At 46.1% G+C, this 26,046-nt stretch overlaps 17 protein-coding genes across 17 annotated transcripts; 9 read left to right on the plus strand and 8 right to left on the minus strand.

The window, feature by feature from the left end:
- Positions 1 to 73: 73 nt before the first annotated feature.
- On the plus strand, positions 74 to 859 carry KL911_000919 (uncharacterized protein; the record flags this gene model as incomplete). Its single annotated transcript, XM_043201226.1, has 1 exon — positions 74 to 859. One exon carries the CDS (start codon positions 74 to 76, stop codon positions 857 to 859), a length of 786 nt encoding a protein of 261 aa, XP_043056483.1.
- A 90-nt stretch (positions 860 to 949) lies between these two features.
- Positions 950 to 1,408, minus strand: KL911_000920 (uncharacterized protein; the record flags this gene model as incomplete). Its single annotated transcript, XM_043201228.1, has 1 exon — positions 950 to 1,408. The coding sequence occupies one exon, from the start codon at positions 1,406 to 1,408 to the stop codon at positions 950 to 952; it is 459 nt and encodes a 152-aa protein (XP_043056484.1).
- A 143-nt stretch (positions 1,409 to 1,551) lies between these two features.
- Positions 1,552 to 2,478, minus strand: KL911_000921 (uncharacterized protein; the record flags this gene model as incomplete). The annotated part of the gene is made up of 1 exon (XM_043201229.1): positions 1,552 to 2,478. The coding sequence occupies one exon, from the start codon at positions 2,476 to 2,478 to the stop codon at positions 1,552 to 1,554; it is 927 nt and encodes a 308-aa protein (XP_043056485.1).
- Positions 2,479 to 2,701: 223 nt separating this feature from the next.
- Positions 2,702 to 3,988, minus strand: KL911_000922 (uncharacterized protein; the record flags this gene model as incomplete). The annotated part of the gene is made up of 1 exon (XM_043201230.1): positions 2,702 to 3,988. One exon carries the CDS (start codon positions 3,986 to 3,988, stop codon positions 2,702 to 2,704), a length of 1,287 nt encoding a protein of 428 aa, XP_043056486.1.
- A 1,113-nt stretch (positions 3,989 to 5,101) lies between these two features.
- KL911_000923 (uncharacterized protein) lies at positions 5,102 to 6,820 on the plus strand (the record flags this gene model as incomplete). Its single annotated transcript, XM_043201231.1, has 1 exon — positions 5,102 to 6,820. The coding sequence occupies one exon, from the start codon at positions 5,102 to 5,104 to the stop codon at positions 6,818 to 6,820; it is 1,719 nt and encodes a 572-aa protein (XP_043056487.1).
- A 39-nt stretch (positions 6,821 to 6,859) lies between these two features.
- KL911_000924 (uncharacterized protein) lies at positions 6,860 to 7,696 on the minus strand (the record flags this gene model as incomplete). Its single annotated transcript, XM_043201232.1, has 1 exon — positions 6,860 to 7,696. One exon carries the CDS (start codon positions 7,694 to 7,696, stop codon positions 6,860 to 6,862), a length of 837 nt encoding a protein of 278 aa, XP_043056488.1.
- Positions 7,697 to 8,017: 321 nt separating this feature from the next.
- KL911_000925 (uncharacterized protein) lies at positions 8,018 to 9,454 on the plus strand (the record flags this gene model as incomplete). The annotated part of the gene is made up of 1 exon (XM_043201233.1): positions 8,018 to 9,454. The coding sequence occupies one exon, from the start codon at positions 8,018 to 8,020 to the stop codon at positions 9,452 to 9,454; it is 1,437 nt and encodes a 478-aa protein (XP_043056489.1).
- A 107-nt stretch (positions 9,455 to 9,561) lies between these two features.
- KL911_000926 (uncharacterized protein) lies at positions 9,562 to 10,950 on the plus strand (the record flags this gene model as incomplete). The annotated part of the gene is made up of 1 exon (XM_043201234.1): positions 9,562 to 10,950. One exon carries the CDS (start codon positions 9,562 to 9,564, stop codon positions 10,948 to 10,950), a length of 1,389 nt encoding a protein of 462 aa, XP_043056490.1.
- A 77-nt stretch (positions 10,951 to 11,027) lies between these two features.
- Positions 11,028 to 12,446, plus strand: KL911_000927 (uncharacterized protein; the record flags this gene model as incomplete). Its single annotated transcript, XM_043201235.1, has 1 exon — positions 11,028 to 12,446. One exon carries the CDS (start codon positions 11,028 to 11,030, stop codon positions 12,444 to 12,446), a length of 1,419 nt encoding a protein of 472 aa, XP_043056491.1.
- Positions 12,447 to 12,656: 210 nt separating this feature from the next.
- KL911_000928 (uncharacterized protein) lies at positions 12,657 to 15,239 on the plus strand (the record flags this gene model as incomplete). The annotated part of the gene is made up of 1 exon (XM_043201236.1): positions 12,657 to 15,239. One exon carries the CDS (start codon positions 12,657 to 12,659, stop codon positions 15,237 to 15,239), a length of 2,583 nt encoding a protein of 860 aa, XP_043056492.1.
- A 19-nt stretch (positions 15,240 to 15,258) lies between these two features.
- On the minus strand, positions 15,259 to 16,753 carry KL911_000929 (uncharacterized protein; the record flags this gene model as incomplete). The annotated part of the gene is made up of 2 exons (XM_043201237.1): positions 15,259 to 16,161; positions 16,253 to 16,753. 2 exons carry the CDS (start codon positions 16,751 to 16,753, stop codon positions 15,259 to 15,261), a joined length of 1,404 nt encoding a protein of 467 aa, XP_043056493.1.
- Positions 16,754 to 17,009: 256 nt separating this feature from the next.
- Positions 17,010 to 18,421, minus strand: KL911_000930 (uncharacterized protein; the record flags this gene model as incomplete). Its single annotated transcript, XM_043201239.1, has 2 exons — positions 17,010 to 17,665; positions 18,280 to 18,421. The coding sequence occupies 2 exons, from the start codon at positions 18,419 to 18,421 to the stop codon at positions 17,010 to 17,012; spliced, it is 798 nt and encodes a 265-aa protein (XP_043056494.1).
- Positions 18,422 to 19,334: 913 nt separating this feature from the next.
- On the plus strand, positions 19,335 to 20,795 carry KL911_000931 (uncharacterized protein; the record flags this gene model as incomplete). Its single annotated transcript, XM_043201240.1, has 1 exon — positions 19,335 to 20,795. One exon carries the CDS (start codon positions 19,335 to 19,337, stop codon positions 20,793 to 20,795), a length of 1,461 nt encoding a protein of 486 aa, XP_043056495.1.
- Positions 20,796 to 20,843: 48 nt separating this feature from the next.
- KL911_000932 (uncharacterized protein) lies at positions 20,844 to 21,528 on the minus strand (the record flags this gene model as incomplete). Its single annotated transcript, XM_043201241.1, has 2 exons — positions 20,844 to 20,867; positions 20,938 to 21,528. 2 exons carry the CDS (start codon positions 21,526 to 21,528, stop codon positions 20,844 to 20,846), a joined length of 615 nt encoding a protein of 204 aa, XP_043056496.1.
- Positions 21,529 to 21,633: 105 nt separating this feature from the next.
- On the plus strand, positions 21,634 to 23,523 carry KL911_000933 (uncharacterized protein; the record flags this gene model as incomplete). The annotated part of the gene is made up of 1 exon (XM_043201242.1): positions 21,634 to 23,523. One exon carries the CDS (start codon positions 21,634 to 21,636, stop codon positions 23,521 to 23,523), a length of 1,890 nt encoding a protein of 629 aa, XP_043056497.1.
- Positions 23,524 to 23,635: 112 nt separating this feature from the next.
- KL911_000934 (uncharacterized protein) lies at positions 23,636 to 24,950 on the minus strand (the record flags this gene model as incomplete). Its single annotated transcript, XM_043201243.1, has 2 exons — positions 23,636 to 23,997; positions 24,071 to 24,950. 2 exons carry the CDS (start codon positions 24,948 to 24,950, stop codon positions 23,636 to 23,638), a joined length of 1,242 nt encoding a protein of 413 aa, XP_043056498.1.
- A 36-nt stretch (positions 24,951 to 24,986) lies between these two features.
- Positions 24,987 to 26,027, plus strand: KL911_000935 (uncharacterized protein; the record flags this gene model as incomplete). Its single annotated transcript, XM_043201244.1, has 1 exon — positions 24,987 to 26,027. One exon carries the CDS (start codon positions 24,987 to 24,989, stop codon positions 26,025 to 26,027), a length of 1,041 nt encoding a protein of 346 aa, XP_043056499.1.
- Positions 26,028 to 26,046: the final 19 nt, after the last annotated feature.

A 26,046-nucleotide genomic window follows, 5' to 3' on the forward strand; every position in this document is an offset into this window, starting at 1 on the left:
GCAGAAACTTTTCAATTGGGTATATATTTAAAGCCAGATGACAAAATGTCACCCATAAGCTTAGTTACATATAATGTTGGGATACAAGATTTTGGCCGCTGCTACTTTCCTGCTGGCTCTTGCTCCAGCTAGGCCTGTTGGGGACGATTGGCAATCCGAGACAACCAGTACTGCCTACGTGACAGTTACAGCTCCAAAGCATCCTTCGTCCACCCATTCGCCCGAAAAGGATAGCACCACCAAGACCTCGGACTGCGAGGAGTCCAGCTCGACCCCTGTCACCCATAGCAGCTCCCTCACCTCTACTATTACGGTGCCTTCTTCTCACAGCTCAGTGCCTCCAACCACATGGACTACGGTCATTACCACAGAAGGATCCACGGTCACCACCGGATGTGTGATCACGACGCAGACATTTGAAGAGTTTACCACAGTCTTTACCACTTACTGCCCTCTGCCATCGACAACGACCCACTCCACTGAAACGCCGTCCTCTGCTCCTCCTCAGTCGTCCGTGGTTCCACCACCTTCTCCGTCAAAGTCTATCCTGTCGGAGAGCAGTCCAGAGGTTCCCGTGGTTTCCTCGACTCATCCTCCTCCATTCTCCGTGACATCAGGAACCTCGACATCTGTTATCACAACTGTGACGCCGGCCTCTTCAACTAAAGTCGTCTCTTCCTTGTCCGGATCACCACCCGTGTTCACTGCTGTCCCAGGTAACGGCACTTCTATCCACACTTTGCCCGGTGGATCCTCAGTTGCTATCGAGACCAAGATACATGCCGGTGCCGCGGACCTCAACGCCGGCTTGCAGTCGACCTACGCTTTCGTCCTTGCCTTGATGGTGGCCCTTGCTTGATTGGATAACTACTAGCACCTTCTTTGTATGTATTTCGGAATATTTGCCAGTGCAACAATATGGTAGTCATACATTCATTATGTATCTGCTCTACTCAACATCATTCTCGAAGGTCTCACCCTCAGTCAGCTCCGGAACGTCCTCCTCCTCTTTGGATGCTGGAGCGGCTCCAGCTTGGCTTCCTTGCAATTGCTCAGCAAGCTTTTGCAACATGCTCAGGTTCTCAGCACCCAACTGTGGCAAGATGTTTGGTATTAACTCTGGTAAAGTCTTCTCCTGGGCGAAACCGCTGAATGTGTAGGTGTTGTAGGCAGCAGCAGCCTGGACACCAACTCTGTTGAAATGCAAGACCTTGCCGTCCTCCTTGAAGAAGTTAGCCTCCTCGATGCCGGTCAGAACCTCAGCGTTCAACTTTTTAAGGGTGTTCTGCAGCTGGGTGTCATCGGCCTCAGCACTCTTGTTGACCTTCTTTGCCTTGATTCTCTGTCCGCCGACCTTCTTGGCAGAGGCCTTTTGCAACTTTGCGAGCTTTTCTGGGTCAATTGGCATTTTGATTCAGCTGTCTTGGTACGAATTTTTCATTTTTTTTTTCCAAATCGACATTTTTCGACGAGCTGACAAGCGGTTACGCAGCCCTGGATAAAATCGCGATTACTAAAGCTCTGCTTATGAATCGAATACTATACACAGGCTCACTCGGAATCGCTCACGCTCTCCTCGTTAAGCTTCGACAATAAACGCTCTCTGTTGCGCCTGCATGTCAGCGTGTCTATGTGTCGTTTCAATGCGTCTTTGCGAGCAAACCCTTTCTGACACTGCGGACAGATGTTTGGAGGCACCTCCAAGTGAATCTTCTCGTGTCTCTTGAGGTCCGACGAGCGCTTGAACGTCATGGCGCATGTCCCACAAACATGACTTTTTGGCTGTGGCTCGGGGGTTGTCGCCGTAGAGTGGTTGGGATTCGGAACCCGTTCGTTGTCCCTCGTGTTTTGAGCTGTCCCCAGGAAGCCTAGCCCCTGGAGCAGTGGTAGTTGTTGCGGATGCGTAGATGATGAGCTAGGCGACTGTGATGACCCGTCTGTAGACAGCGCGCCAGAGAGCCTCTGCAGCAGCTCCTGTTGTGCCACAGGGTCCATGCTCTTGATACTTGCAGCTAGTTGGCTAATAAGTTCTGTATTCTGCGATTGCGCTCGTTGTGCGTACAAAGAGGAGCCCACCTGTCCGTTATGGTACTGCTGTTGGCGCTTGAAAACATCTTGGTCCAAGTGAGGGAACATCTCCGAACTACGGCTTCCTCTGGGTTCCATCTCTGCAGCCGAGGGGAGCTCGCGCTGGCCAATGAGCCCGTTTGCCTGCGCGCCCAAATACTCTCTCGCGATAGGTAGACCCCCGTGTGGCGAGTGCTCATATTGAAGCCTGTTCAAGATGTCTCTAATGGTCGGGTCTATACGGTACTGATGCTTCTTGACCACTTCGTTGGCAAGTTTGAAAAATTCCAGATCCTCATCGGTCATGGGCTCGGCGGGGAACCTGATGGCCCGGTTAGGCGAGACCTTCGGCTTTGATGAGTTGATTAGCTCGATCAGGAATCTCTGAATATCTGATGACTGATCGCTCATGGTTGTACCATTCTATAACGAAATGAAGGAAACCGGCTCAATCAAGGGGAATTTTAGCTAAAGAGTTGCGACAACAAACATAACTGAGGCCGATCTGCCCGTGGTTTAATCGTGGCTGTTACAATTGAGCAATTCCAACTATCTCTATTATGTGTCATCACGTGACTGGAAGCAAAAAAATTATTCTCGTATATCAATTGTCTAGACAGCCGTTAGATTCCCCTTACGAACGCTTCTCCAACATGCTAGCTCTACCTGGACCAGTTCCGACCCACTGGACAGGAACGCCCAAAAAGTCCGCGATGAAGTCGAGGTACCTCTTGGCATTATCTGGCAGGGCCTCGTAGGTCTTTACCGTGGTGATGTCCTGGTTCCAGCCCGGGAGAGTGACATACTCGACATCGACTTTCTCCAGAACGTACAAGTCTTCGGGGAAAGATTCGAGCTTTTTGCCCTTGTAGCTGTATCCAACAGCAATCTTGATCTCCTTAAAAGTGTCCAACACGTCTAGCTTCGTGACGTTCAAGGAAGTGTATCCGTTAATGAGACACGAGTACTTGACCACCACGAGATCCAGCCATCCGCATCTTCTCTTCCGTCCAGTCGTCACTCCGTACTCGCGGCCGATATCCTGCAGCTTCTCGCCGACCTCGTTCAGCTGTTCGGTAGGAAATGGTCCTTCGCCAACTCTGGTGGTGTATGCCTTGACCACACCATAGATGTTCTTGATGCTCTGAGGAGGAATTCCAAGCCCTGTCAGCACACCGCCAATGCCGGTATTGGAAGACGTTACATAAGGATATGTTCCAAAGTCAATGTCCAACATCAAAGCGTTCGCACCCTCGATAAGGATCTTCTTTTTTTTTTCAAGGGCCTCGTGCATGAACTGGACAGAGTCCACCACGAAGGGCTTAATCTTTTCGCGCAGATCCTTGTATTTGACAATCTCTGCTTCCACATCAAAGTCGAACTCGCCGTATCTTTTGAATCGAGTATCCACGAGTCTTCTCAATCTAGTTTCGAACTCGTTCCACGAATCTGGCTCGTCACTAACTAGATGGTGAACTCTAATTCCAGATCTGGACACTTTCGTGGAATACGTTGGCCCGATTCCTTTACCAGTGGTACCAATGGATTTCTTATTGGTGGACAGTTCTGCCTCTCTAAGTTTATCAACACGTTGGTGGAAGTCGAACACCAAGTGCGCTCTAGAAGATAGGAAAAGACGGTTTTTGCAGTCGAGACCTTGCGCTTCGATTTTGCTTAGCTCCTCCAGAAACGATGGGACGTGCACAACGACACCAGATCCAACCAGGTTGACGCAGTTGGGATTCACAAGTCCGGACGGGAGCATGTGGAAATCGTACTTCTTGTCTCCAACAACAATAGTGTGACCCGCGTTGTTTCCTCCTTGGCATCTCGCACAAACCTCGATGTCGTCACAAAGGATGTCCACCAATTTACCTTTTCCTTCATCACCCCACTGGGCACCTAGTACAACGTCAGCCATTTAATATTTGAACAGAAGATGGAAAATGAATCTGTTAAGCCAAAAAAAATCACCGAGAGTAATACGTATTTAAATTATAGGAGAACGCTGCCGGCGATCACCGCGGGGAAACAGCTCGCGAAGAGTCACAAATTAATTAATTTAATTAATCTAGTCAAGTCAAGATATATGATTATGTAAGTACGTATAGCCAAAGAACAATAATACTGAGTCAGTGTTTTAAAACAGATTTGAGCCGCAGAGGCTAATCAAAAGTTCGTGAATGCCTACTGCGTGTGAACCTGTTGATCTTCCTCCACGGTAGCAACGTTTTCGTTCTTGTGCAGCAGAGAGTCGGCATGCATTGATGGCAATTTGACACTGTATGTTAGTCAAGCATCTTTCCTACTTACGAGAAGCCCTTGATTAGTGAGTATTCATGCTGAATCTCGCCTCCCACGGCTTTAATTCCTTCCTTAAACCTTGAATTGTTAGTTAGTTCAAAATCACGATGCTACTTACTTTGCAATTGCTGGATCTGTGCAATTCTCCTTGAGGGTGACCTGGCTGATTAGTTTCGATTTCGATTATGTCAATTGCACATACAATAAAAGTTTTCTTTTCGGACATTATAGATAGAAGGGCAATATGGAGCTGCTTCTTTATTTATATAGTTCGATCCGAAAATAGTTATCTTGCTATTTGTGGCGCAGGTGGCTGATGAGACACGACAAAAATCTTGTAATGCTATCTAATCTCTGAGCTCGAAAAAAGTGCCAGTCGAAGGCTGTTCAAAGCAGTGCAGGGTTTATTCACGTCGCACAAACTAACTGTCGTGTTTGATCTCAAGCCAGAGGAGGTTTGGTTGCATAAAACTGACTTTCGATTTTTAACTCCTGCTGATTCTAAATTTGAGAATAGGTCTGATATCAGTAGGGTAAACCTGCTGCGCTTCATGCCTTTGCACCCGATGTACCCTTTGAGAGTGCATGTTATTAACTTAATTGTCGCGCACGCCATAAGTTGTCTCCACTGCTTAGATCGACTTATCTCATTCCTGTTTGTCGATCTGCTACCATTACCTAAGCATGCATGAAATAAAAATTTTTTTTAGCTAGAAAACTTTTGATCTAGATGGGTAAACGTTCTCACAGAAAGGTGGCCAAGAGCCCGCAGCAGTCCAAAAGACAACGCATAGAGAAAGAGGAAGTTGAGGAAAACACCGATTCTCTTGTTACTGAGATCAATAACGAGTATGATGATGTGGAAGCGCTTCTAGAGAAAGACAGTGAAAGCGAGAAAGAAAAGGACAAAGAGATAAGCAACGACAGCAGCGAATCTGGGGAAGAGGAAGAAGAGGAAGAAGAAGAAGAGGAGGAGGAAGAGGAGGAGGAAGAAGAAGAGGAAGAAGAAGAAGGAAAGGAACAAGGAGAGGAACAAACTGATCCTTCTGCTAGACCACAAATCAAAGAAAACCCTGAAGAATTTGCCGATCTTCATCTGTCTGAGCCAACTATGAAGGGGATACAGGACATGGGATTTACAAAGATGACTGAGGTTCAAGCTAGAACCATTCCACCGCTTCTGGCCGGAAAAGATGTGCTTGGAGCTGCCAAAACAGGCTCGGGAAAGACTCTCGCTTTCTTAATTCCCGCCATTGAACTCTTGTACTCACTCAAGTTCAAGCCTCGTAATGGAGCGGGTGCCATTGTCATTACACCAACTAGAGAGTTGGCTCTCCAGATCTTTGGTGTTGCTCGTGAACTAATGGCACACCATTCCCAGACTTTAGGAATTCTTATTGGTGGTGCAAACAGACGTCAAGAGGCCGAGAAGTTAGCAAAAGGTGTAAACCTGATCATTGCTACTCCCGGAAGATTGCTGGATCATCTGCAAAACACGAAGGGATTCATTTTCAAGAACTTGAAGACACTGATTATAGACGAAGCGGACAGAATTCTCGAAATTGGATTTGAGGATGAAATGAAACAAATTGTGAAGATCTTACCTAACGAAAAAAGACAGTCCATGCTGTTTTCTGCAACCCAGACCACCAAGGTTGAGGATCTGGCTAGAGTGTCTCTCAACAAGGCACCTTTATACATCAACGTTCACCAGGATAGAGAGACCTCAACTGCCGATGGACTTGAACAGGGATACGTTGTTTGTGACAGCGACAAACGATTCCTGCTTTTGTTCTCCTTCCTCAAGCGGAATCTCAAGAAGAAGGTTATTGTTTTCCTGTCATCTTGTAACTGTGTGAAATATTACAGTGAGCTTCTAAATTATATTGATTTACCAGTTTTAGATCTCCACGGGAAACAGAAGCAACAAAAACGTACCAACACGTTCTTTGAATTTTGCAACGCCAAACAGGGAATCCTGATCTGTACGGATGTTGCTGCTAGAGGTCTTGATATTCCAGAGGTCGACTGGATTATCCAATTCGATCCACCTGATGATCCTCGTGATTACATCCATCGTGTTGGTCGTACTGCTAGAGGAAGCAAAGGAAAAGGTAAATCGCTGATGTTTTTGACTCCTTCAGAGCTAGGATTCCTGAGATATCTGAAAGCCGCCAAAGTGCCTCTCAATGAGTATGAGTTCCCAGCCAACAAAATCGCCAACGTCCAGTCCCAATTGGAGCAGCTTGTCAAGAACAACTACTGGCTCCACCAATCTGCTAAAGATGGGTACCGGGCATACTTGCAGGCATATGCCTCTCATCATCTCAAGACGGTGTACCAAGTTGATAAGCTTGACTTGGTGAAAGTTGGCAAATCGTTTGGATTCCCGGTTCCTCCAAAAGTGAATATAACTATAGGCTCGAGTCTTTCGAAAAAAAAGAAATGAAGGGTGTACATTACGGCATATAATATAATCGGTCAAACTTTACCTTCTTCCTAAAAGTGTAAGAAACTCGTCTCTGGTCTTCTGCTGGGCACGGAAGCATCCCAACATACAACTGGTAGAAGTGATGGCTCCACTTTTCTGCACCCCACGGCTCACCATGCACATATGGGTGGCTTCTATAACCACGGCAACTCCCCTTGGTTGCAGAATCTCGCTCAAGGCAATAGCTATTTGCTTAGTAAGTCTTTCCTGGACCTGGAATCGTCTTGCGTACATTTCAGCCAGTCTTGCAAGCTTGCTCAACCCCAACACTTTCTTGTTGGGAATGTATCCAATATGGACTTTGCCGAAGAACGGAACTAGGTGGTGTTCACATAGCGAGTAGATTTCAATATCTTTGACAATCACCATTTCATCATGGTCTTCTTCGAAAACAGCACGTTTGATGACGTCTTTGATATTCTCCTCGTAGCCCTTGGTGAAGAAAAGCATGGCTCGTGCATACCGATGGGGGGTCTCAAGAAGACCCTCGCGGTTAACATCCTCTCCTAGCTCAGTCAAAATCGTCTTGACGGCCTCTGCTATTCTATCCTCTCTGGCTTTGGCTTCCGCTTCGTTGGATTCAATGCGCTCTCTAGCGCCCAGCGAAGGCCACGAAAGACCGTCCGAATCTATAGGAGGATTCAAGGTGTATGGAGAAGCAGGTCTGGTATTAAGAGGTGTGTTTAATCGCTTGTAATAGGGCTCTCGCACGGGTTTGGGATGCACAGGAGCCAGAGCAGCTTTTGGAGTATCACAGTCTCTATCATAACCCGTCAACGGCTGTGACAGCGGGGAAGGTGGCAGATAGGATCTATGATCATGGTTGTCGCTCATCGTAAACGAAATAATTGACTTGAAAAATTATGATTATTTAGAATTATTTTCGGTGTCCAGGATCTTACCTCGTAGATGCGGCAGATAAAAATATCCTAACGAAACTGACTTTCCGCTCTTCCCGATCTTGATGCTGCGAGCAATTGGATGCTATCTATGAGTTTTAGGGATCGTCCTTGTGTCACGGCGCGGTTGCGCATGTGCCATTTCGACGCGCCGATAGACCTGATCATTTTTTTTCACTATTCTTTTTTCCCTACCTGTTGATGGTTCATGATCTAGAGAGGCAATTAGTAAGCTTGAGTCCACTCGTTTTAAACAATGAACAGATATGACGAGACTGTGGATAGACCGGTTCTGGTAGTCTTGCTTGCATACGTTTTCTTCGTATGGTATCTAGTGGTCATAGCCGTGGCCTACAACGGTTTTTTCCATATTACTTTCAAATTCACGCGAAGTTCCCGGTCGAAGATAGATTCCCAGATTAAAGTCTCGGAACTGGAAGGCGTCACCATTCTGAGGCCATTGAAGGGCGTTGATCCAGAATTGGAAATCTGCCTCCGGTCCTCGTTCGAACAAAAGTACCCCAAAACAAAGCTGGAAATAATCTTCTGTGTCCAGGACAAGGACGATCCGTCAATTCCGGTGGTCGAGGAATTAATTTCACAGTATCCGGATGTGGATGCCAAGCTCATGATCGATCAAGACCAAGGTGCCAAGGACACCTATGGGCCGAATCCTAAGGTTAACAACCTTGCCAAGGGACTTAAAGCTGCAAAGTATGACATTCTTTGGATTCAGGACTCCAACGTGTGGTCTCATCCTTATACATTGCAAAGATCTGTGGTGTCTCTGACACGGTCACTGAACAACGGTAGTCCGACCTCGCGGAAAATCAACCTGGTTCACCACGCGCCGCTCGCCGTGTCACTGGGAGGTTTTCCGACAGCTACGCTAGGAGCCAATTTGGATGAGCTCTTTTTGGCCACATCGCATTCGAAGTTCTATGTTTCCTTTAATGAGCTTGCTGTTGCCCCCTGCGTGAATGGAAAGTCGAACGTGTACAGACGTTCGGATCTCGATGAGGCTGTTTCTCGCATGGGAGAACTTGCAACGGTGCCTAGCTCCAATGGACAAAGTGGTGATATTCACAAGGATGCAAAGTACTACAGCTTGCAGCCCGGCCAGGGAATACGCTTTTTTGCTAGATACATCGGAGAGGATAACATGATTGGCATTGCTTTGTGGAATTATGGGCAGGGTCGCACAGGAATGACAGGTGATTGCGTGGTTCAGCCTCTTGGGGGCTCAAACTCTTTGAGGGATTACTGCTATCGAAGAATCAGATGGCTTAGGGTCCGCAAATACATGGTCCTTACCGCTACACTATTGGAGCCTACGACCGAGTGTTTTCTCTGCGGCCTGTATGGCAGCTTTGCTGTTGGTGTTATTTTTCAGAACGTTCTGTTTTCGAAATCATACTTTGTCTTCCACGTCGTTGCATGGTTTCTAACAGATTATATTCAACTGCAGCATCTTTTTGATTGCGTACGCGGTGGAGGTCTGCAGGAGCCGTTTTTCATCAAGCTCGACAGTCGGAAAACCCGTGATAAAAGCATCAGATGGTTTTTTGTCCACTGGTTTTTGCGTGAGTTGTTGGCGTTCCCAATCTGGGTTGTCGCTGTTTTGGGATCACGGATAGACTGGAGAGGCCAAACGTTCCGAATCAAGTCGGACCTGAGCGCAGAAAAAGTATAGCCTTATTTAGAGCATTTCAAGGTAGAGATTGCATTTTTCGGATCCTGATCTTTAGAGTAAATTTATCGGGCGGGGCCAATTTTTCAGTCTGATTATCTTTAGTGAACATGACGACTGTCGACGTTGTGATTGTCGGTGCTGGAATTGCGGGCATTAAAGCAGCCACAGAATTGCACTCTAAGGGATTGAGCACCCTGATTTTGGAAGCTCGGGACAGAATTGGCGGACGGCTGTACACCTATCACCCACCAAATTCGAAGTACGGCTATGATATTGGTGCCTGCTGGTTTCATGCCACCATAAGCAATCCGCTCTTCCACAATGCTCTACAGAAAAAAAACGTCGAGTACTTCTTTGATGAGAACTCGGCGGCCGTGATTGGACCTGAAGGACCCCTTACTGTAAATGTTGGTCCAATCGTTGAGGAAATAAAATTATATGCCCAATCTAGACCTGGGGAAGACGTGAACTTGAAAACAGCCTGCGCGGAATATCTGGCCAAAATGGCCCCCACGTTATCGGACGAACAGAAGAAATGGGCTCCGTCGCTGCTCAGAGTGACAGAAATTCCAAATGGAATGCAATGGGATATGTTTTCTGCCCGACTGGCCAACCCCCCGTACGTCGGAAGAGATGCATTCGTGTCAGGTGGTTACGAGAAAGTATTGGAGAACGAGCTTGAAGGGTATCCTAAGGATTCGATCTTGACCAACACCGTTGTGAAGAAGATTGAGCAGATAGACAGCGGATACAATGTCAGTTCTGAGGACGGCAGAGCTTTTCACTCTAAGTTTGTCGTCGTCACCATTCCTCAGTCCGTGTTGAAACTAAGCATCGAGGAACCTAACGCCAAGGGGGCAATCACGTTTGTCCCAGACTTGCCCAGAATTATCACCGACAATTTCTCGAAAACACACTTCTGCGCGCTCGGAAAGGTGATCTACGAATACAACGAGGTTTTCTGGCCGGAGACAGAAAAATTCGTTATTATCCCCAAGCCTGATGAGTCTGTGTCCACTTCAACCTACATCCCAGCCCCAGAATACAACAAAAAGCTTACTGAGGTAGAGGCGGACAAGCTAGAAGCATTTGATTTCCCCGTTTTGGCTGTAAACCTGAAAACTGTGAAAAATGCTCCCGCACTCATGTTCCTGGTCCCTGCTCCCGCATCTCGCTTGCTCGAGGAGAATGTCGAAAAGTACGGCCCCAAGCTACTTGAGCCTATTATCGCCAAACTGTCTGGTAAAAAGCAAAGTGAGCTCCCTAAGCCAAATCTTGTCTTCTCTACAAACTGGTCTTCCGATCCTTACAGTAGAGGTTCTGTTTCTGGAAACGCAGTGGGTGATGTCTTAGTCAATGACGGTCTTATTGAGGGCGTGCGTGGCTTACGGTTTGCCGGTGAAGCATACTGCTACGAAGGCCACACCGGTGCTCACGGGGCCTATATCAGTGGTAAAAGAGAGGCAGAGGTTATCCTCCGACAACTTAAATACTAAATGGTGCAGAGATGCGATAATTTATTTCTAAACAGTAAAATATAAACAGGAACAGATCAAAAAACGTTTTTGATCTCATGTCCGATATCCAGGAACGCTACGTCTCGGCAAACCAGGGGCATCTTTTTGCATCATTTGAGGATTTAAAGGATGGTGAGCGGGATTGTTTTTTGTCTCAATTGAAACAGATCCCCGATCCAGCACAATATCTTCAAGAAGTTCAGGACGCGATTAGATATAGCTCGTCGGTTTCGAAATCCAGGCGGTTTTCCCCTTTGCCGGCACAGGCATGTGCCTCAACACTAGACAGCTCCTCAGAGACTCTGAAAGAGTGGAGCGATATAGGATTGGACCTTATCGCCAAGGGAAAAGTAGGAGTTATTCTAATGGCTGGAGGACAAGGTAGTCGTCTTGGATCGACGGCTCCAAAAGGCTGCTACAATGTTGGCCTGCCGTCTCAAAAATCACTGTTCCAACTTCAGGCAGAAAGGTTGAAGAAACTGCAACAACTGGCCAACGCCAAAAAAGTGATTCCCCTATACATCATGACCTCCAAACCGACTAGAGCAGCTACTGAGGAGTTTTTCATCAAGAACGCTTACTTTGGCCTGGAATCCTCGCAAGTCATCTTTTTTGATCAGGGAACGCTTCCTGCAGTTTCTTTGGATGGTACCAAGCTGTTGTTGGAATCCAAAGGCCTCTTGGTTGAGAGTCCCGATGGAAACGGGGGACTTTACAAGGCCATCTATGAGAACGGGCTATTGCAAGAATTTGCGAACCGAGGAATTGAGCACATTCACATGTATTGTGTCGACAACGTCCTTGTCAAAGTTGGAGATCCAGTTTTTATCGGGTATGCTTCTAGCAATAAGTATAATATTGCTACCAAGGTGGTTCGTAAGCGAAGCGCTGATGAGAATGTTGGGCTGATAGTGATGGATGAAGAAACCAAACGTCCCGCCGTAATTGAATACTCGGAAGTTAGTCAGGACTTAAGGGAGAAACGAGACTCACAAGGGCTGCTATTTTTCAGAGCAGCTAATATTGTGAACCACTATTATAATGTTGCATTTTTGCAGGACATGATCCCAAAATGGATTTCTGACCGAAAGTTTTTGCCCTATCACGTTGCCAGAAAGAAAATAGCATGCTTGGATGTGGGATCTGGAAAGATTATCGAACCCAGCGACCCAAACGGGATTAAATTGGAACAATTTATTTTTGACGTATTCTCCAGCGTCGAGATGCATAAGTTCGGCTGCTTAGAAGTGGACAGAGCCGAAGAATTTTCGCCTCTGAAAAATGCTCCAGGAAGCGCCAACGATGATCCCGAAATATGCAAAGCAAATCTGCTCAAAAGAAGCGCACGCTGGCTCGCAAAGGCGGGAGCTACTCTGCGCGGCTCGGAAATTGAAATCAGCCCGCTAACGAGCTACTCTGGGGAAGGACTAGAGAAATACTCCGGCTCTACGATCGTTTCCCCTGCTGTCATCTGAACCGAATACACTATTCATTAACTCCTTTTTTATCCGATCATCTGATTTAGGTGTGTGAAAACCAAGATGCAACCATAATATATAAAGGGGGAGCAGCAGCTAAGCAGTAATATTTTGTACCCCACCAAAGCAAGGAGGACGTAATAAACTGTTAGAACTACAAGTAAAGTACTCAATTGAACTCCTTTTAGTCCGATAAGAGAGTACATCATGTTTTATTCAAGTGGTTCTGAAAAGGGCCATAAGAGGTCGCTTACTGGTTTCACGCCCACGGAGATTAAAGCAATCGATAACTCCATTCCTTTGAAAGCACGCGAAGCGTGGCAGAAATATGGAACGAAGGAGTTTGAGTCTGCGGAGGAACTGGAAGCACGGTTTATCGACCATGTAGAAACCACATTGGCGCGGTCAATGTACAACTGCGACAACTTGGCCGCATACCAGTCCTTATCGAGCTCTGTCAGAGACAAGCTCATCCTGCGCTGGAATAAAACCCAACAGTTGCATACTGTGAAGCAGGTGAAGCGCGTCTATTACTTCTCATTGGAGTTTCTGATGGGCAGAGCTCTAGATAACGCTATAATCAACCTGGAGATAAAGGATTTGTGCAACAAGTCCACGAATGAGCTGGGATTCCGTCTTGAAGACCTTATTGAAACGGAGCCAGATGCTGGTCTTGGAAATGGAGGACTAGGAAGACTTGCTGCTTGCTTTGTGGATTCTCTGTCTACCGGCAATTATCCAGGCTGGGGTTACGGTTTGAGATACAATTACGGAATTTTTGCGCAGAAGATCGTTGATGGCTACCAGGTTGAAGCCCCTGATTATTGGTTGAAGTTCGGAAATCCATGGGAGATTCCTCGCACCGAGATCCGAATTCCGGTGGACTTCTATGGATACGTTTCTACCGAAAAGGATGAGAAGACAGGTGCCCTATACAAGCAATGGCACGGGGGAGAGAGAGTGCTGGCAGTCGCCTATGATTTCCCTGTTCCGGGATACAAAACTAGCAATGTCAATAACCTGAGAATGTGGTCATCCCAGCCAACCACGGAATTCGATTTCCAGAAATTCAACCAAGGAGACTACACCAATTCCGTGTCGCAGCAACAAAGGGCAGAGTCCATTACAGCTGTGTTGTATCCTAACGACAACTTTTATCAAGGAAAAGAATTGCGTTTGAAGCAGCAGTACTTCTGGGTTGCAGCATCTTTGCACGACATTGTGAGACGGTTCCTGAAAACCAATAAACCGTTCTCACAGTTACCCGACTATGTCTCAATTCAATTGAACGACACACATCCGACAATTGCTGTTGTTGAGTTGCAACGGATCCTGGTTGACTTGCAGAAGGTTGATTGGCGTGAAGCTTGGGATATCGTGACAAGGACGTTTGGCTACACGAACCATACCGTTATGTCTGAAGCTCTGGAAAAATGGCCTTTGGAACTATTTGCCAACCTGCTGCCAAGACATTTGGAAATCATCTACCAGGTGAACTTCGAGTTCTTGCAGGAGGTGGAGAAAAAGTTCCCTAACGAGAGAGACCTGCTGACGAGAGTTTCCTTGATTGAAGAGTCTTCACCAAAAAACATTCGTATGGCTCATCTAGCCATTATTGGCTCTCACAGAGTCAATGGTGTTGCCGAGTTACATTCCGAGCTTATCAAAACCACGATTTTCAAAGACTTTGTCAAGATCTATGGCTCAGAACGTTTCACAAATGTTACAAATGGTATCACCCCTAGAAGATGGCTCATGCAAGCCAATCCCAGGTTGAGCGAGCTTATTGCTTCAAAGCTGGGAGGCTATGGCTATCTCACTAAGCTAGAGAAACTCCAGGAGCTACAAAACTTCCTAGAGGACTCGGATTTCAAGAAAGCTTGGGTAGAAGTCAAGAAGTATAACAAAGCTAGATTGACCAATATGATCAAGTCGCTGACAGGAATTGAAGTCAATCCGAATAGCATGTTTGACATACAGGTTAAGAGAATTCACGAGTACAAACGCCAACAGCTCAACATTTTTGGTGTGATCTGGAGATATCTACAGATCAAGGCGACTCCAAAAGAAGAACGCGCCGCCAAGTGGCCTGCAAAGGTGTGTATTATCGGCGGTAAGGCTGCTCCTGGATATTATGCCGCAAAAAAGATTATCAAGCTGGTGAACGCGGTGTCTGACGTTGTCAATTCAGATCCAGATATCGGTGATATACTGAAGGTGGTTTTCATCCCCGACTATAACGTTTCCAAGGCTGAGACTATCTGTCCAGCTTCCGACATTTCTCAACATATTTCGACAGCAGGAACAGAGGCTTCAGGAACTTCGAATATGAAGTTTGTGTTGAACGGAGGTCTCATCATTGGTACGGTTGACGGCGCCAACGTTGAAATTACGAGAGAAATCGGAGAGGACCAAATATTCTTGTTCGGAAATCTTTCAGAGGATGTGGATGAACTTCGCCACGAACATAACATGGGCCGTTTAACAATTCCCGACTCTTTGAATCAAGTGTTTGATGCTATCGAGTCAGGCAAATTTGGCAGCTACGAAGAATACCGCACGCTTGTGGAAAACGTGAAATTCCACGGCGACTACTACCTCGTCAGTGATGACTTTGAAAGCTACTTAGAGGCACAAAGAACGATTGATAAGGAATATAAAGATCAGGACAACTGGACTAGAAAGTCCATCATCTCAGTTGCCAACATGGGATTCTTCTCGAGTGACCGTTGCATTGAAGAATATGCAGACAATATTTGGAACATTGAACCAATCAAGGAGCAAGTATAAATAAGTATAGGTCACTCCATCATTTCTTTTTAGCAAAACAGTACATCGTATCCCAATTAATTGTTTGAGTTTTCTCCCATACTCCAGCACTTCTTAACTCCGTCTCCAGGCGGAACATAATATCCCTTTCTGTTCCCTTTGCTCCTTCATTTGCTCTGTACCACGCTGGCAAAGGACTGTAAGTATTGATGAAAGCAAGAAACTCTTCAAGAGTGCAGTCTTTTTGAAGGAACAGAAGCGGTTTTCCATCAAAAGTTCTGGATTTCAACGCCCGTTCCCGTTTATCCTCAGGCAAATGTAGCTGGTCGAATTTGACCAGTTCAACGTTTTCAAACCTATCATCTTCACTAATGAGCTCCGTAGCATCCTTCAGCCAGTCATAAAACCTGCTTTTGCCCTCGTCCCAATAAGGTGCCATTAAAGTAGGATCTCCCATAACGTACTTGTGATAGATCTCGTTCAAAACGTTATCTTGGAATATTGGCTCGAGGTACAACCAGAATGCCAGAGTGCCTTTGGGAGTTAGCACTCTAGCGGCCTCATTCAAAAAGCCGGTTGGATCCATCCAGTGGACACATTCGGCGGCTGTGAGGACGTCAATTGAAGCGGAAGCAATCATGTTTAAGTTCTCTGCTTTCCCTTGATAAAATTCAAGCCGGTCGCTAGAGTTTTTCGCCTTGCATCTAGAGATCATGCCTTCACTTGGATCAACCCCAATTGATGTCGTGAAGTAGCGAGAGAAGGGGAAGATCACCTGTCCCGTACCACATCCAACGTCGAGCAGGCGGTTGGTTGGGCCGTGATGGTATTTCAGGATCAGCTCGAGAAATTCGACAGGGTAGGACGGTCTGAAAGACTCGTAATTACCGTGATCAAATACTTTAGTGGAATAAGTAGCCATTGAATTAGTTGGATCGTATATCTAATCGTGAATTTATATCTCGTCGTGGGTTAGGAAAAACTCCGATGCCGGTCCGTCACCGGCAAGCCAGAAAAAATCGGTAATACTATACAGTCGTGACCTTGAAAGAGTCACCGGAATGTTGTTTGATGAGCTGCAGAAGAGCATAATTGGAAGTGCCGGAAAGAGAAGGTGCCTTGGAATCGACAGGAGTTAGTAACAACTCCTTCAAACATTTGTTTTCCATTTCCAAGGTCTTGATCTTGACTTTCAGGGAATCTATGTGACGATGGATCTGATCAAACCTCTCTTCCATTTCCTTCTCCTTCTGCTTCTTCTTGATGCGGAACCGCGCTGAGGCAAGAGTATTTCGGCGTCTCTTTTCGAGACTGTTGTTCGGAACTTGCGATGATATGGTGGTAAGTTGTGGATCGAGACTTGTTTCTTGCGGAGATATGGTCAATTGTTCATCAGAATCAAAGTTGCGGAATTCGTTGTTCGAGAACAACGACAGGTCGGTGTCCGTTCTTTGCTCCTGATTACTAGCTGGATAAAAATTGAAATCAAATTCATCTAAGAGTGAGGCTTTCCTTTCAGGATCCATAGTGATCATGTTCTGGGGGTCATATGACTTTAAGTAAGAAAAACAAGAATAGAGTGCCTAAGAAGAGCCAGAGTTTTCCTGGGTGCCAAAATAGGTGAAAAATTGGCAAGAAATAGCTGTGGCTTACAAATCCACAGCCCAAACTTTTCTGGAGCACAACGCCACAGTACAACAAGTAACTGTGACATAGCCGCACAGCCACCTACAAAATTAATGCAAAAACAAAAACATTGAATAAAAGCAGAATCTCCGATTCGCTAGAGTATCACATAAGAAGAGCGGCAAGACCGACAATACCGGCACCAGCTCCAACGGCGAGTTTAGCACCAGCTCCAGAGTAAGTGGAGATGGTTCCGTTAGTACTGGACGTAGAGAAGCTAGAAATAGCCACGGAAGAGGAAGCAGCGGAGCTGGACTCAGCAACCTGGGTTTCAGCTGCGGCAGAGGAGCTGGCGCTCTCAAACGAGCTGACAGCAGCCTCAGAGGAAGTAGCAGCGGCAGTGCTAGAAGTAGCAGCCTCGGTCGAGGCAGCAGGAGTGGAAGAGGAAGCTTCGGTAGCCTCGGAGGAAGAGGCCTCAGTAGCTTCGGTAGACGAAGCAGCTGCCGAAGAAGAGGCTTCAGTGGTGGACTCAGCAGCAGCAGAGGAAGAGGCAGGTGCTTGCGAAGAGCTTGGGGCACAAGTAGTACCAGTTGGCTCGGTGTTCGTGGAACACTCACCCAAAGCGGAGGTCAAGAACTTTCCGTAGTCACTCCACAGACACCATCCACAGTCAAGGCAGTCTGGGACGTAAGACAAGAATTCACTGCCGGAAGAGCAGAGACAGCTGGAGTCGTAGTCCGCGTCCTCATTGCCATCTGGAGAACATTTCCGGGCAGCCAAAATAGCGTAACCACAAGAAGCATGGCATTCGTAAGTTGCCTCTGCTGCAACTGGAAGTCCGACAGCCTTAGCGAAAGCAAATGGGTCGGCCTGAGGGGCAGCAGAAACGGCAGTAAGAGCGAAAGCTGTAGCACAAAGAGTCTTAAACGAGAGCATTGGATATCTTCGATGGCTTCCACTCGAGGAGCTCGAGCCCTTATATATCTCTAATTAACTGCTTGGCTGCTTCCAAATACGGTCTCCATATTCTAGATTTGTGAATCAGGGTAGCCGATATGGTCGATTGTTACGCGAGTGGCATAACCTGCATCTATAAAGTAGTCCCTGATTGGCTTCTCTGCTGAGCAGCAAGCGCACTTTTCGGTTTTTAACGAGCGGAGACAAAGGATAAAAATTGCAATCGCATGAAAATGCTTCCGAGAGAATTAGGACCCTGCTCTCGGCATAAAAACTGCCCGATATCGCCTGTCTGGAGCGAAGAAACAAAAACAAAGCCCAGATTTCTCGAAAAAAACAACATCCCTACACCATTGGTACATCTTTTCTTAGAAATAAATAAATCTCACCTTTTTAGCAAAAAGTATTACAAAGTTACTATATCAGTATCACAGGGCGTACAGAGCAAATGCTCCAACAGCAGCTAGGGCTCCAGCACGGACGGCAGGAGCACCACCTTCGTAAGTTGAAACGTAAGCAGAAGTGCACTTTTCTTCGGTACAGGTGATGGTCAACGTCTCTGTACCATTGTAAGCGAACGTACAAGCAGCCAGAGTGAGAATAGCGAGCGATAGCTTCATAGTGATAGTTTTGTATTAAATTCGCAAGAGAGAGTACAGGCTACGGTTTCTTATATACCTCTATGTGATCCTACCCACCGTTATCGTACTCAGATAGAAACTTGCTGCATAGAGCCCGTTTTGATAGAGCAGATTTCCTTTTACGGAAAACTTATTAGTAACGGAAGTTTTACTATTGGTGAAGCCGAGATAAGGGTGAATTGTGAGTTATCGACTATACGGACCCTTATAGCAACCTGAGCAAACTTGGAGTATTGTGGTTATAGTATTCACTTTTCCGACAGCTTTGTCGTTCAGTTTCTGTGTTCAAACCCAGCATTCTGCTTTCTGGACCTCTCCTCCCATATGAATCTTGTCTTTTAAGCAGCACCCAACGGCCCCAAATTGGGAACACATTTGGCTTTTTTGTGTCAACATCGAAAAATGTAACCTGCAGTGCAGGCTTCATTCATGACTGAGTAGCCACCATGGCCAGAAACAGATAGGAACTATTGTAATTTCGATCCTTTCTACTGCTGGAACCAAATCCTGCTACCATTGGGAGTCTTCTTGACCACAGATGGTACCCGGTGCTCACTGGACTTTTGGCTTTTACCTAAAGTTAGTCCGCTGACAATCGGTACAATGTCGCAAAGATTTACTGATCTGCCGAATTGACTTTTGGAAAAACACAATCCTTCTCATGCTAGTTGATGGAAAGAGTCTGTTCCAAGCGTTCCACTACTTAACAGAGCTTTTATGCCTTGAAATGCCTCACGTTATGGTAGGATGTGGTGTAGCACCCCAACAGATTACTCAATTTATTATGTAATCACAAGAAAGTCAAGATACAACGGGTAAACTTTGGAACAAAAAAATACGTAGATCAGACGAGCGTTGTCCTGCTCCAGCGATTATCCCATTGGCACCAGTTATGTCTACTAAGGTCAGCAATGCCACGGCAGATATTAAACGGACGGACCAGCCTGTGTACCAGAGAAAACGTTCGGCTTCTAAGACACAAAGCAATTACAATTCTGTCAATAATGCCTTATATTCGGGATCGCTTTCAAATGAGCCTGAATTACATGATAGTGATCCACCGCCTCCACGCTTGCGAAAATACGCTCACGTTGTGAAGCTTGTGTCTCCTGACCAGTCACCGTCAGAATTTGTCAAAATCTTGAATGTTCCCCTCGCGCCAGAGTCTCTCAAGATTGGCCGTCAGAATGTGCCCAAGGTCACAAACAAGATAACAGACGGGTACTTTGACTCGCGTGTTCTTTCTAGAAATCACGCTGAGCTGTTCATCAGAGATAACAAGCTGTACATTAGAGATTTAAAGTCGTCCAATGGGACATTCATTAACGATGAGAAACTGGAGCCACACAAAGAATATGAGCTGAAATTAGGCGACAAGTTAGACCTAGGGACGACACTAGAGTCTCAAGTGGCGCACAAGAAGATTACATGCAAGGTGGTGGAATTGACATACATGAGTCTAGAGGATTATGAAAATGTCATAAGCCAAACTTTGAGTGAAGGCAATCAAGAAAGCAAGAAACTGGAGCTATTCAACAGCTCATTGGATGCCCTGATTTTTGGCGATGTAATAGAGGAGCAAGAGGATTTAGTGCTAGAATCACTAATGGATGAATTTTCCCATGTTGAAGAGAAAGAGACAACGAAGAAGAAAGAGGAGGACAAAATTGTGACTAACTTGAATATCAGGCCGTCAGCCAAGCTCGATGATGTGGTACGAAAACTCATTATATCAATCAATAACGAGTACATACAACAGCAGAGGCTTCGAGAGATTTCAAAGTTCATGAAGAATTATACACAATATACACCAAAAGCGTTTCTCCTGGGACAAAGTGACTCCGATGAGCGTGTCAAGATCTTAGAAGAGGAGTTGATAGGCCTCCGAGAGCAACTAGCAGTCGCTCGTGCCGGTGAGATGAATGCAGCCGAAGCGATTAAGGAGAAAGAGGAAGCTCATTCCGAAGTGCTGAAAGAGTTGGAAAACGTTAAGTCCAAACTCGGCTCGGCTCTAGACGAATTAGAGAACGAGAAAACTCTGAAGGTGCAGGCGCAAAAGGAGGTTTACTCTTTAGGACTCAAGGTGGAAGAACTGACGCGCAAATTAGAATGCTCCGAAGAGGTGTCTCTGCCGCCGCCTGAGCCTTCGTCTGAAGCTGAGCCGCTAAAAGTTGAGGACGAAAAACATAACCCGGAACCCGATGATCTAGAGATAAAAGTCGAAAAGCCGCTTACCGCGCAACGTCAGTTCCATACTATTCCAATATTTGCTGCTTCTACAATGTTGATCGCCATGGTTATTGCATTATTATTCAAGTATGATCCGAACATCGTTCGGTGGATTCCAAAATAAGATTGGGGTGAGATTCTATCTTCAAGCCCAGTCGGCTAGCCAAGTGCTTCACAAATGAATGAGCCAGTGTTTCTATATTCACCAGCTTACCGGTTTCTTCCTTGATTGATGTCTGCTGGTACTGGTCAAGACCGCAAAGCACTATTCTCGGATCGTTTACATATGTCATATCTGGAAATGCATTGATTGATATTCCATGAGATGTTATCGATCGTCGCAAATTGACTCCTATGGAGGCGATTTTCCGCAACCCGTTATTATCAACCCAGACTCCCGTGTTCTCGGTTGTCACCGCATTAAGGCCCACCCAAAGTTCTCTCAAAGTTTCTATTGCGCATTGTTCGAGTAAGGATACATAGCATTTTGATTTAAGACCCTTGAACTCGCTCAAGTCTAGTATAGGATATATTACCAGTTGTCCCGGACCATGGTATGTAATCTGGCCTCCCCTGGATGTCTGTACGAATTTAGCATTTTTTATGGCCTCTATAAATTGTCGGCGCTCGGCAGTTGTATTGATCCGTTCACGTTTGCCTCCTGTGTACGTGTGCTGGAATTGGAAAGACAGGACCGTAGGTTTTTCATTTGGTATCTTGTTCTTTTTATTCTCAAGCATTTCCGAGACTAGTTGCTCCTGAATTCGGCTGCCTTGCTCATAGGGCAATATCTTGTCGTAGTGCGCATGTCGGAGGACGGAGTTGAAGCTTCGCGGTGAGTACCTCGAGCAGGACATGGTGCAAAATACTTCACAAAATAACGTTACATAATCAGATCAAAAAATATTTCACAGGGAAACGTTACATAATCAGATCAAAATATTTATCCTTTTCTACGCGTCATGAGGGTTCTTTGCGTTGCCGAAAAACCGGCCATTGCAAAAGCTGTGGCTTTCATCCTTGGAGGGGGGCGGGTATCCACGCGAGAAACAAAGGTTGGCTGGATCAAGAACTACGATTTCGAATTCAACTTCCCGCAGTTCGGAAGCTGCCAGGTTACGATGACGGCAGTGACTGGCCACATTACCAGGATAGATTTTCCTGAAAATTACGGCTGGGGCAAATGCGAGCACTCGAGTCTATTTGACGCCCCAGTTCTCACAAAATATACTGACAAGAATTCCATGAACATTGCCAAGAATATCACTGACGAAGCTTCACGATCTAATATTCTCATGATATGGACAGATTGCGATCGAGAGGGAGAATACATTGGGTACGAGATTATGGAACAGGCAAAAAAGAAGAACCCGAGCATAAATATGGAGACCACCCAGCGAGCGCACTTCTCCCATCTTGAACGGTCGCATGTGATTCGGGCTGCGTGCAATACCACGAAGTTAGATCAAAAGGCGATCGACGCTGTGCTGACACGCATGGAGCTCGACTTGCGTACTGGATCCAGTTTCACGCGACTTCTCACGGATTTGTTCAGAAGAACTTTCAGATATGACAACGTTGTGTCATATGGAGGATGCCAGTTTCCTACCCTTGGTTTTGTGGTTGACCGGTACAAACGAATCAAAAACTTTGTGCCCGAGGATTTCTGGTATTTGAATCTCGCTTTCAAAAAGAAGAATGACAAAGCCAAAGGAACAACACCTGCCACATGGACTAGAGGTCATCTGTTCGATAGATTTGCGGCCCTATGCATATACCAAAATTGTATCGAGATGGATGGAAATGAGGCGACGGTGGTATCGCTCGACACAAAGCCAACGTCAAATTGGGCTCCTTTGCCGCTAACAACAGTCGAGATGCAGAAAGACTGTGCTAGATTCTTCAAATTCAGTGCAAAGCAAACGCTCACCATTGCGGAAAAACTGTACAATTCTGGATTTATTTCTTATCCCAGGACAGAGACCGACCGATTTCCCAAAAACATGGATCTGAAAAAACTGATTCAGTTGCAAACACAATCCCACACATGGGGACAGTATGCCCAAATGCTATTAAACGATGGTACCAAATTCAGGCAGCCGAGAGAGGGCTCCCACGACGACAAAGCTCACCCTCCTATTCATCCAGTTATTTTCACGAGCGGTGAGTCACTGAATGCAAACGAGCGCAAGCTCTACGAATATGTGGTGCGCCGGTTTTTGGGGTGTTGCTCTAGAGATGCGACCGGTTTGAGAACTAGTTTGACTCTCAAATGGGGGACAGAAACTTTCACGACTTCTGGACTAGTTGTCAAGGAACTCAACTATTTGGAAGTGTATGTCTACAACTCGTGGGAGTCTTCCAAGTCCAAGATTCCTGAAGTCCAAGCCGGTGATAAGGTGGCTCTAACCTCTGCACAGCTATCCACAGGAAAAACATCACCACCGAGCCCTCTCACCGAGCCTGAACTGATTGCCCTGATGGATATCAACGGAATTGGGACCGATGCAACAATCGCAGAGCATATTGAGAAGATTATAGAGCGCTCATATGTCACCAAAGAGGATCAGGGCCGCGGAAAATCCAAGTCCAAGGTTCTGATTCCAACAGAGCTCGGCTACGCCTTGGCAGAAGGATTTAGCCAGATTGGCTTTGATAGCATGTCCTTGACTAAACCTTTCTTACGCAGAAACCTTGAGGTCAAACTGAAGGCAATTTGCGAAGGATCCATTCACAGAGAACAGGTGCTCCATGAAATAGGGTCCATGTATCGCGAAGCTTTTGCTTTGACCAGCCGAAGCTCACGTCTCCTGGCGGACAGTTACCGGACTGTAACAGCCAGTAACGCTTAGCACATCTCGAGCGGAGGAGGAACCTCTGGGACCCGCCCCAGAGTAAACTGCTCGGCTTTGAACTCATTTATAATAGATTCCGATAAGTCTTCAAGTTTCGTTTTTAGCTCTTCTATTCCAGCCTGTTTGAATGCTGCAGGGCTAGGCTTTGTCGTTTGTCCAAAAGATGACACATTTGGTTGGCCAAACGGCGAGTTTTCAGCCTGTCCAAAAGGTGATGATGACTGCTGGAAAGGTGACGAGCTGCTGCCGCTGTTGGCCACAGCCTGGCCAAAGGGACTATCCCTGGCGGACGGCTGTGCAAAAGGACTGCTCTTCTGGGCCCCAAATGCACCAAACCCGCTTTTTGCAAAAGCAGAAGATGCTTGCTGGTTTCCAAAAGGACCAGCGTTAGCCGTAGTGGACTGTGATACTGCTCCGAAAGGACTTGGCTGGACCGTACTAGTTTGGCCCCCAAAAGGAGTGGAAGCCGTGCTTTGGCCGCCGAAGGGACCAGCAGAAGACGGGGAAGCAGCAGTAGCCGCACCGTTAGGAAAGGACGTCATACCAGAACTAATTGTGTTGCCAGAGAAAGCACCAAAAGGACTGGTAGTGTTTGCAGATGCATTGGATTGGCCTCCAAATGGATTTGGTTTGGCACTTGCAAAAGCCCCCATTTGCTGTCCAAAACCTGTTTTGCCAAAAGCTGAAGAGGCTCCTGAGGAGCTACCAAATGGATTAGATACGCTGTTTGTGTTGGTTTGTGATCCAAAGGGGTTGGGTCTGGACCCAAAACCTGCACTTCCAAAAGCAGGACTGCCGGTCGATGTAAATGGGTTGGACTTAGTTGTCGCTGCCGAGCCGAAAGGATTAGATTGCGCTGCAGGGGCCCCAAAAGGATTTTTAGTGGAACCGAAAGAGGAGCCCTGCTGATTGAAAGGCGACGAAGTTCGATTTCCAAACGGTAAGGATGCTGTTGAGGATGGAGCGGCGTTCGTATCAATAGAGAAATTGATGAACGGTTTGACATCTGCTGGATTTTTCTCTGCTGCTAGTTGAAGGTACCTAGCTGCCTTTTGGGCATCTTTTCGCACAAATTCCAGGCACTTGATCATGTCTTGTTTTCGACTATTATATTCACGAACGGCTGTATCAGGGTCTCGATAGTAGTGAAGCCGCAATTCCTCGTACGACATGTCTCTTCCGCTTATGACGTTCACATTAGCAGGCGGAGGCAAGCTAAAAGCAGTAAGTATGGCACCGTTGCGAACATCAGGCAGTATGCCATCGATATTTTTTCTTATATCCTCTGTTTTCGCTTGCAAAGACGAAGCAGATGTGAAACTCTTCAGATCCTCATGCCCATTTTTGATGTGGAGATTGTGACATCGGTTTCCGTAGCGGCAATTGCCATTTTGAAAATACGGACACACCTTTCTTTGAGACATGCTAATAAATAATATTAAAAAAATATAATTTTGAGCATGATTTGTGTAGAGTGCTCTACACCCATTCAAACTCTTTATGAGAAATACAAAGGGGACCATATTCGATTGACGGTTTGTACTAACTGTCACAAAGTTGCAGACCGATATATAGAATTTGACAAGGTGCTACTATTCATCGATTTGATGCTTCTGAAGCCACAGGCTTATAGACACACGATCTACAACCAATCGCTGAACTATGGAGCGGATTTTGAGGACGGAAAAGGAGCTTTGCAAGGCAACCAAAGAACATTCGTGCAACGAAATGGCCCGTTTTTGCGCCTGTTGGTGCTTATGCTTCTATTGGAGGTCTACCTGACATGGGCCTACGAGGAGAAGAATTATTTGGAAAATATACACAAAACGTCGTTGATCAATCGGATCGTCTTGGAACTGCCAAGTGTCATGTCGCAATATTCGTTCTTCTTGACAAAGGCCGTCCTCGATACCGTTGTTCTGCATTTGTCGCTTCAATTCTTCATCTACAAATTCCTTGGGTTTGGATACCCAATAACAGTGGAATTTGAAAATCATCTACCTCTGTCGTCTTCCAAAGCTTTGCCTCCCAATGAATTGCCTCGAGTGGCAAGGTCTACTTCCTCCTCGTCGTCTACGTCATCAAGCCCTCCAAACATTCAAAGAGTCCACTTTTCCAGAAATTATTTCATCAGCATCGTTTCCTCTACCATTTTGCTTTCCAACCTTATCAAGCTGTTTCCGATTGTGATGCTTATCTGGCCATATGACACATTCATCCTCAATATCACAACGAACGTAGTACAAATCATACATCTTGTCATCCTCATTGAGGCCATCCATATCGTGCTACTACAAAACCAGAACAATCACTACTGGAAGATCGCGCTGATTGTTTTTACGAGCCATGTAATCAAGCTCATTGTCACCAGACTCTTGATCATGTCGGTTTTCCGACTCATGTACCATCTACCATTCAAAACACTTATTTTGGATGAAATGCATCAAATCCAATTGAAGTTGGAGCTGGTGACCGAACTGTTCAAATATCTTAGTCTTTGAATATCGCTCAGAATATATT

This window comes from Ogataea haglerorum, assembly GCF_019207285.1.
Source record: "Ogataea haglerorum isolate 81-453-3 chromosome Unknown 81-453-3_NODE_2_length_903871_cov_94.662503, whole genome shotgun sequence".
Lineage (NCBI taxonomy): Eukaryota > Fungi > Ascomycota > Pichiomycetes > Pichiales > Pichiaceae > Ogataea > Ogataea haglerorum.